The sequence below is a fragment of the Austrofundulus limnaeus genome, unplaced genomic scaffold, assembly GCF_001266775.1.
Source record: "Austrofundulus limnaeus strain Quisiro unplaced genomic scaffold, Austrofundulus_limnaeus-1.0 Scaffold20, whole genome shotgun sequence".
Classification (NCBI taxonomy): Eukaryota; Metazoa; Chordata; class Actinopteri; order Cyprinodontiformes; family Rivulidae; genus Austrofundulus; species Austrofundulus limnaeus.
Window position 1 is genome coordinate 400,665 of NW_013952422.1, and position 10,091 is coordinate 410,755.

Here is a 10,091-nt window from a genome sequence, read left to right on the forward strand (position 1 = left end):
TTTCATGTCATTAGCACCTCTAGTAACATATTTACTGAGAAAAATATTTATGTTTGTGGTTGTAATGTGACAAAATATGGAAAAGTTCAAGGGGTATGAATACTTTTGCAAATGTATGTATGGATCACTTGGGTTGTTACCGACATCTGGTGAACATTTCATGTCATTAGCACCTCTAGTAACATATTTACTGAGAAAATGGTGACGTGTTCAATACTTATTTTACTCGCTGTATAATAATAGCTTTTGGTACATTAATGTTTAATTTGAAGGCTGTAAGAGGCTTTGGACTAACAAACAGTTAATAATTACAAGTATTTTAGACATGAAAATAGGGGGGCAGTTGACCCCCTTTGCCCTCCCTGTAGATCCACCCCTGGAAGCGCCTCATTTGGTTTTAAAGAAACAGCCTCGAAAGGAGTTGATCTGAGACACACTTTAGAAAAGTGGCAAAAGAGGGCCTTGTGAAGTTACAATGAGTCCAGCACAAAGCATCGCAGACCAAACTGAATGATTTAAATGTGAAAAAGTGTTTAAATTGCATTGTGTCCTTGAACATGTTGAATAAAAATCCTCCCCCATACATAAAACCTGCTACCTCAGCATGAACCAGGTGAATTTCTGCAGATTTGTCACATTTCATCTAAAGGTTTAGTGACAGTCATTTAAAAACACTGTTTGCAAAGGAAGCTTGTAATGAAAAAAAAATGCACTGAGTACATAAAATATGACCAAATTCACTTTATTTAACTGCTTTTTGTTTTGACTTTTCCACTGAAGTTTCAGTACCACAGTTTCATTCCAACAGTACCATAAAGACACAAACCTACTATTTTCCTTTTACCGCCACCCACCAACTAAACATCTGTAAACTCGTGGATGGCTTTGTGGTTTTTAAAGGTCGATAAGCATGTGTGTCCAGGAGGATTCAGGCAAAACAAAACTTAAAATGGAGATTACACAAGTTTTCCTATTTGAGCCACCGTCGTATCTCCAACTTAAATCTCCTCTGTGGAAAATAGTTTGAGTTTTAACCCTGAAGCCAGGATTCGTGGTACCAGCTGGAGAAACGGGATTTTTTTTAAATCGTCTTCGTTTCATCTCACATCTCCATCAATCTTTCTTCACAGCTTTCTTCAACATGCAAACTTCCAGATTTCTCCAGTCCATCTCTCTTTCCCCTCACATCTTTTAAGGTTCCTTTTGTTTCACGTTTGAGACGTTTTTAAAGTGTGCACTGCAGCCCAGAAAGTTCACAACTACAGCTACCAATGGGGCCTAAGCAAAAATGTTTTTGTCCACGTTTTTGGGCCAAACTTCCTCAGGAGTTGAACCGAGTTCCAAGAGCAGGTTATTGTCCAGAGAATCCACAGAAATACTGATGTTTTTCTGTTCATCAGTACTGTGAACACATTAACACATTGATCAAGGCAATAGCTTTTATCATTACAGATAATTATTTGTTCTTTTAAATGATTCATTGGAAACTGTCCACAGTTTAAATGTGAAAACAACTAAAGAAGGTCTCAATATGAAACAGGCTAATATAAAATACAGACAACCATTTTAGTATTTCCTTAGTGAAAAAGACACTGCAAAAACTAAAAAAAACAAAACAATTATACATCAAGAGAAAGGGAAGAGTAAGTCTAAAAGATAAAAGTACCAAACTAAGAAGTATCTGATAGGTCACAGCAAGTGGGTGCAGATGATTTGTTTTCATTTGCAGAAGTATGGCATTTCATTCCAACACAAACAAACTACCTCTCACTGTTAACTCATGTTCTGTTCTTTGTGCAGCAAGAGTACAAGTAAGTCCTTCAGGAGAGGGAGAGCAGGTCTTACCCAGCAAGAAATGGAATGATTGGAATCATGAGACCTGCCTGATTTTAAGAGTGCTTCAGTTTTTCAGCTCAGTGGGAGTGTTTCTGCAGGAAACCTGACAGCAGAGGAAAAAAACAAAAAATCAAAAAAAAAGCTTTCCATTTGGGTCACTCAGGTCAGGAGTGACAAGCAGGTAGTGCACCGTTTTACTTGTGATGGAGTGGTCTCATGCTGCAGTTGAGGGTGTGCCTTACAACTAAAAGTGCATTGCTGCCATAAAAGTTCAGTCAGGTAAACAGAAGACTTCTTCGGTTCTCCTCCACACCAGCACAGATACACTGAGGTGATGTCATAATTCCTATGATACTTGGTGCTGATGATTGTGAGTTCAGGTGGAGTAAAGCTGCTTTCAGATAAAAGTGGAATCCAAGGCGCTGGTGTCCTGAGCGCTGCGAGCGCGAGCTTCAAACAGCTGCTTTATTAAGGCTGACTTCTCCTGCTCCAGCTGAGTGATCCGCTCACTCTTCTCTGTCACCTCCTGTAGGGGCAGAGAGGACAGAGTGTCGCAAAGGGGGAGACACTTTACTGAATAAATATTAGTTATGGTAAAAAAAAAAAAAAAAAGGCAGTGGACTGTGCTGAACCTGAGTGAGAAGTCGGTTCTGGTCCTTCAGTCTCTGGATGGCCTGGGGGGGGGCTGGGGCTGAAGACGGGGAGTTAGTGGACAGAACTGCAGTCTGAGCACCACCTGAAGGAAATGACGGCTGAAAAACAGACAAGAAACAATAGCAAAGCGAAAACTCACATGTTAATTGATTTATATCATCTTTTCCAGATGTTTTGTTTAAAAATATACATTTTATGATAAATACTTTCATCTACTCAAAGAGGAAATAAAAGGATGCAGTTGGAGAAGACACTGAGGTAGTTGGAGAAACCACTTGAAGAAAAGTCTGTGACAGATGTCCAGTTTCTAGATTTTAGACTAAATAAAACGGGTAGGAATCGTTTACAATCTCAGGATTCAATTCAGTTATGATTCCTGGGGCCATGATTGGATTCAAAATCAATTTAAAACGATTTGATTCAAGATTTCTGCTTCAATCTATTGGTATAAATAATACCAAATATGAATATAAAATCTATAAATAATAAAAAGGTAGTGCGACCCTGTTGCACATGACCTGTTCCCCCATGTTTTTGTCATGTGTGTTCTTCTTGAATGGGTGGTCTTAACTGCAGTTTTGTTCTTCATTGCATCCATGAAGTTATGTTTGAATGACAATAAAAAGCAATCTGAATCTGGTGTGCAACGGATCCTCGTGATCTACTCCAGTCTGTGAAAGCTCACTTCAAGCTTAGTCAAAAACTAAAATGAGTCCAAATCTTTGCAAAGAAGGAAAACAAAAACTGGGCCAGTTGAATCTCTCTTTCCTCTAGATTTGTAGTCTCCTCTTTGTTTTGGTGCTATCAGCACATGCTTACGTACCAGACTGCATGATGACGTCAGGACGCCCTGCGTATTTACAAAATGCAGGCCGACAGCCAGCAGATTTGTTTATTTATTTTTTAATAGATATTAGGACATTTTTAATTGATTCTGAATCGCTGTAAATGAGAATCATGATTCTTATATGATCTATTTTTTGGCACAATGTTTCAGATGACCCACTATTTCCTATGCTCTTGAAAACAGCTGTAGCATTACAGTTATTGTATGAACTGAAATTATTCTTCCACTGCATAGAACAGAACATGCCAGTAACACAGAAGTAGGACAGGAACAAAGGTTTTTATCAAACCTAAAACACATGCTTTGTTATGGCTACCGTGCATTGTAATAGAAAAACAAAGCCTAAACCCTCAACCCAGATTAATGAGCATTGTTTGATTTATTTTAAATCCCAGAACAAAGTAAAATCATATTTGAGGACTTAACACTCACCATTCCAGGGCAGGAAATCAGGTCATTAAGGCAGCGGTTGACATCTTGGAGTTTGGGAATAAGAACATTCATGCGACTCTGGCTAGCGTCTGTGATAAAGTCCTGAGTTCAAGGATAATTAATAAATAAATAAATAAATAAATAAATAAATAAATAAATAAATAAATAAAAGTAAAAAACATTGCTAAAATTTTCAAGGTTAGTGTTTTTTTTGCTTCTTAGGAGCAGGTTTTCTTGAACTTACTGTACAGTGAGGACTTTGTCCGACCTGTCGCTGTCTCTCTGTGACATTGTGGATTTGGCCCTGGTACCAGTCCCGGGCCCGCTCCACCACCTCCAGGCCTGCCAGCAGGGAATCCTTCTCCTGCTCCAGCTCTTTCATTTGCTTCAGCTGTGAGAGAAGGAAGGTAAAAGAGTGAAAATGGTGAAATAAAAGAAAAAGAAAAAATAAATCAGAAACAGATTTAGGAGTCGAGCTCTGTGCTGATTTGGTTATTTTTAGTTTCTCATGCCATCACTAAATTGCTGCCAGGATCTGCAGCACACTCCTTTGTGCTTGACGAGACAATGGCGCCGCAGCAGAACTCTTTCCCCGTCCAGAACAATGTTTAGAGGAGAAATGAGTCCGGTGTCATGGGAACCGCACAGCAACCTAAGAAAGGGGTAAACACTGGGTCCAGTTCCAACTATGGCCACCCCAGTGTGTGCTTGTGAAAATGAGATGTGTGAATGCATCTGTGCGTGTGTGTGTGTGTGTGTGTGTGTGTGTGTGTGTGTGTGTGTGTGTGTGTTTGCAGTGCAGCAAGGCTGTATTGAGTTGTGCTGACCAGGCTGTCCATGCTACACACTGCCTCAGTCCAGGCCTCATCGCTGGCATTCAGCCACCTGGTGTGTCATTTTTCTGTCCATCCATCGCTCCGACTCTGCGCCGCTCGCTACATTCCACTGACCATCACTCATTCAGCTGGAGAAACGCTGCAGTAGTGGCTCGACTAGAGACCAAAATCAAAACACTAACTTTTTTCTTCCAGCTTCTCTTTAAAAAACAACAGAGTATTTACAGAAACAGAGCCGGAGGGAGTCGAGGGTGGCGGGGTCTTTGTCAAGAATGAAATGAGACCCAGAGTCAGGCTGAATGAATGTGGGCTGAACAACAAGCAGGAAAAGCAGTAGAAAAAAGGATCAAAGAGGAGAAAACAGTGTGAGGAAGTAGAACATAAAAAGGGATAAAAAGTTGTGGAAAAATGTGGGTTTGGGTGCTTTCTGTCTGCCCAACTAAACAGGCAGAAATAAAAATAACAAAACACACCGAACAACAAGACACTCATTGCACAATCTGTTAAACAAAAAACTAAACAGCCTGTGGGACTTCATGTACAAAACACAGCAGGGCTGAAGTGCTGTGCAACAGGATAAATGAACTAAAACAAATCTAAAAGTAAGTCATAATAAATCTTTAGTTTAAGAAAGTGTCTCAGAACAGTAGAACATTTTTATCCATAAGTTTCTATTTTTTTCATCTGATATTATTTTTTTTATTTATCTGAAGAAATAAAGAGGTTTTCAAAAATACTTATTTATACTAAAATTCTTACACATAATCAGTCACATTTATTTTCACTCACTAAATGTGTTAAAATAATCCAGCTCACAGTAATTCATTTTATATCTCTAGCTCCACAGCGTGATAATATACAAACAAACAGCTCTCTTAGTTTCTAGAATAAGTGATTCCACAGTTCTGTCCAACAAACACACTGAGTTCTAACTCATGAGTGATCACAACCTCTTACTGTCACAATTTATCAGAACCAATGCACAGCCTTGAAATTCTCTTCACACAGACCCACTTTAAACCCAACAGTGCTCTTTAAACATTGGTGGATTCCTTCCCCACAGATCCCCCTGGTCCTACTCACCCAGAGGAAAAAGTGCAGAGCCTTGCTGCTGTACAGGCTGTTGCTGAGGGGGATGAAGACAGTGGTGTATGCAGCCCACACAGCCGTCCAGCCTGGGCCGACTGAGCCAAGTGAGTCCTCTACTTCTACCAGGCCCCTGGGCCCGACCCGGCTCACTACCATCAGGACAGCAGTGAGCCAAGTTGGCCAGGGTGGGAGGGATGGAGGGAAAGGAGGAGGCGGGGAGGAGAGGAGAGGAAGGGGAGTCGATAAGTCAGCCTCCACAGACACAGAAGCCAGGAAGAGAAGAGACAGAAACACCAAACGCAAACACAGAAAAGAAAGAGGGAGAGGAGGTGAGCAGGAAAGAGTGAGAAATGATGAAGCGGAGGGGGAGAGAAAAAAAGCCAGAGGAGGCCTGAGCTCCACTGGATGGTGGGAGGGTCAGAGCGTGGGGGCCGGCAGGGGTGGGGTCAGAGGGATGGGAGGGGAGTTTGTGGACCAATAGGAAGCGAAATAACTTGAGCTTGAAATTATTTTTCCCATTTTCCCATCATGTATCACCATTTTTATCTAATAAATCAGACATTTATCTCTCAAACCTCTGTGTTTTATATGTTGTGCACATTTATTAGTTTAACACAAGGTCATTCAAGGGCAACAGTCTTGATGAGGACCACAGTCAAACCATGTTGAGACAAAATGTTATTATTGGTATAAAAAGTTGAGTAAAAATGTTTGTCGACAATGAGTGGATGTGAACCCAACAAACGAACAAACACAGACAGCAGTAAGGCCTTGTGTAAGTGAGGGTGTGTGTTCATACACTGACCATTTCGTAATCCACCCCGTTGGAAATGGTATGCCTCCTCTGCTCCTCCCGACTCCGCCCATGTCTTCTGGATCCACCATTAAACCCTGTTGCTGATTCACTCTGAGATCTTGGCAAACCTGGTTTCACAACGCCTGGACAGAACGAGACAAAAAAACTCAACCTTAATGACAAAGAAAAAAATAAATCATTCCAATTAACAAACCATATTTACAACCCTACATAAGAATAACAGACGTCTGATGACAAACATTAGAATTACACAGCATCATGTAAAATAGTATATCAATCAAAATCCTTCAGGTGAAACACAGTTATAGACAAATATATGTATAACATATAAAGATATAGTTGTGTACTCGATAACAGCTAAACATTTGCATCCTCTATTAGTTCAGAGCCTTTGGTCACGTGTTGTATTTGTTTAAATAATATGAACTACTCAGAGCAAGACAAGTACAGACAAAACCTTCATTTGAATTGCTAATGCATGTAGTTTGACATTTTATACCACCGGAGGGAGCTGTAATCTTTGAATGTGTCTGGTATCATTACTTAGCAAAGCAGTTCAGAGTATTTCCTTGTCCCTGGTTTGATTGTTAGTCTAAGATGAGTTCAGTATGTAGAAGAAATTAGAGTGTAACTTGAAAACTGCAACAACAAAACAGGATTTAAATGGGATGTAAAATGCAAGCCATTAGGTTCTATCATACTTCCAAAAATGTGTTTGGGCAAAAGTTTCACTGCTTCATAATGCTGCTACTCCCTTTCACAAGAGTGAAAAGAGATTATGGTAAAAAGTATGATGAAGGTTCCCTAGAGATAAAAAAAAAATTCAGGGGTTACATTCTGTAATAATAGGTCAGGAATGAAGACTTTCCAGTATCTATACTTTTTTCCCCTCCTTTGTAATGTGTATAGAGATGGGGCAGAAATGCACTTTACTGTGCATTCCTGTCAATGCCATCATCACAGTGGTGTAAATTACTTTAGCCAACAGCTATCACAGAATCTGGCTTTTAGATTTTCTAAACTGGATGGTCTATTTTCTATTTGGTCCTGGCTCCCAAAGTTGTATTTTCTTACTCTTTTTCTATTCGTTTTTTCTTTTTTTTCCACTGGGCGACATGGTGGCTCAGTTACAAGAAGGTTGCTGGATTAAATCCCGGCCGGGGACCTTTCTGGGTAGAGTTTGCATGTTCTCTCCGTGCATGTGTGGTACTCTGGTTTCCTCCCACAAACCAAAATAATAAATACAGACAAAAAACATGTAACATGCATAAAAAAGAGGTTAGAGTGCAGGTTCACCATCAACAAGATGGCAGCATAACGTAAAGTGTTATTCAAGTCATCTGTTGAAAATTCTTGTATTTATTTATATCATATCGTAATATATATTGCAGGGTTAGAAAAAAAATCGCAGTCAGTTTGTTTCAATATCCTGGAGCCCTAAGGAGATGCATTCAAGCTGTCTAAAGCAAGCATGCAAAGTTACGTAACTTATCAGTGTATTTTTCTGTGGTATCTCAAGAAGACTCTCCATCACACTCAGATTCAAAGAGTTAAGTGCACCGAATCAGAGCTTTCCTCAAAGCAAAACATATCAAAAGAGAAAGTGATTCTGTGAATTTGTGACTACAGCAGCGAGTCGCTGAGCCCTGGTCCATCTGCTGTAATCTGGACTAAACCCACACGGTTTGGCTGCACGTGAGAGATTATCAGAGCAACTTGTGTCCATGATTTCACCATAATCAGTCTGAATTGTGGCCTTTTAAATTTCTCAACGTCACACTAATGTGTAAAAACTGGATGCTTCGCTTCAAAACGGCGAGCATCATCATCATGCAGCTGTGGCAAACTAAAGGACTGGTCTGCTGCAGTTTTGATATATTTAACCATGGAAAAAATGAGCTAGGGCACTGTTGCTGAAACAAAACTATCAAATGTGTGAGCTTTGGTTTGTGCCAAAGATTCATTTCAGAGGTGGTGAGCACATTCTCATGAATCCTGCTACCTGTCCAACGCAGGACAAATGATTGTACAGATTATCTTTCTGTGGAGAGACAAACACACAGATCAGACAAAACAGACAAACTTGTGATAGTTTTCAATCTGCAGTATATGAAAAATGAGGTGAAAATCTCCTGAATGCTCAAGATAACAAATAAGAGGTTTGTGAAATTTGTTTATTGTGATTGAAAGTCATGTTTTTGTAAAGTACAAAATATTAGGAATGATTCCTACATTATATCTGAAAAGTAAAATATGAATGTAGAGCAGAGGCCTCAATGTTAGCATTACTCCTTCTATCCATCCATCTATGAGAAAACCAACTCTGTCAAGTAGTTTCAGCAGTAGAAGGCCTGAGGGCAACACAGACACAACAGGCCTGACTCTGAGTTTATAAAGACTAATTTTTATATGGAGATTGAATATTTTTAGATTGTGTAACAGTTGAAGAAAATATATGTCTATAATAGAAGAGTTGCATTCAAGCTACCCAAACTAAGCATGAAAACTTATGTATATCTGTGTTTTTCTGTCCTATCTGAAGAAGACACTTCAGATACCACGTAGGGTAGGATTCTTCAGATACGACAGATTCTCGCTGAATGAATATTTGTGAGAAGGCGAGGGACACGCTGAAAGAGATGTGAGATAAAACAGAAACACACTGAGGACCTATATAAATAAACAAAATAATGGGGCACGTAAGGAGATCCTCCAAACTCAAGTGGTGCAAAAATGACTCATTCTTTCTTCCATCTGAGAGCAATGATATCGGAAACTGCAAACTCCCTCTCGCAAGAAAAAAAAAAAAACACTATTTCTGCAATTCCTGACGTGATCTCTGACCTCGCCTGAGGTTAACAACTGCAATTAATCAACTGGAGCCTCACGATTGGTCCTCGGACCGTTAACCAGGCCCTAAGCTGTGACATAAAAACATGCCGTCAAAATCCAACAGTCCCTTCTACTGAGCTTCACTGAGATTCAGCTAAGGACTCCCTTCGTTTGTGCTATTTTTACCCACAACTATGTGGACCGATGCTGACAGGCCAAAACTCTGCTGATGTTATACAATTGTGTGCACAAGATTGTTCACTGCATCCAATGAGATTAGAACGGGAAGCAAAGCCGTAAAAAGTGCAACAAAATGACAAGTTGTGCAACAGAGAATATCTTTCAACGTTTTATCTTGACCTGTACCAGCAGCATTGTATATAACATTTTAATTCTATTTAGTTTATTTATGCAGTGCCAATTCACAACTGAGGGCAATATACAAAAAAAAAGTCCAAATCATCAATTCAATTGAGATTCAAATCAAACTGGAGTGGATGTAGTTCCTGTTATCATACATGTAGTCACATATAGAACATTATAAAATTGAAATTAGTAAAAGAATAGTTTCTATTCTGTTTACCACTGTAACTACTAGGGCTCAAAAGTTTTCAGTCGCTCAGATCCCCACTTCTAGAACACTCTCCTTCTGGGCATTAAAAACGTAATGTTATGCATATAACTACTGTTCCCTGAAGGAAAGGAACGAGGTACAACATCATGTATGGGAACCACGCCCCTGCGTGTC

The 10,091-nt window shown here is 39.7% G+C and overlaps 1 protein-coding gene across 1 annotated transcript in view; it reads right to left on the minus strand.

The window, feature by feature from the left end:
* Positions 1–726: 726 nt before the first annotated feature.
* Positions 727–10,091, minus strand: part of sapcd2 (suppressor APC domain containing 2) — a 13,168-nt gene continuing 3,803 nt past the window's right edge. The window contains exons 2-6 of the mRNA XM_014003694.1: positions 6,500–6,633; positions 4,014–4,160; positions 3,770–3,871; positions 2,469–2,588; positions 727–2,362 (exon numbers count right to left, since the gene is read on the minus strand). Of these exons, the coding sequence (XP_013859148.1) occupies positions 2,234–2,362; positions 2,469–2,588; positions 3,770–3,871; positions 4,014–4,160; positions 6,500–6,633 (632 nt within the window). The 3' untranslated portion in view covers positions 727–2,233. The remainder of the gene's footprint in view (positions 2,363–2,468; positions 2,589–3,769; positions 3,872–4,013; positions 4,161–6,499; positions 6,634–10,091) is intronic.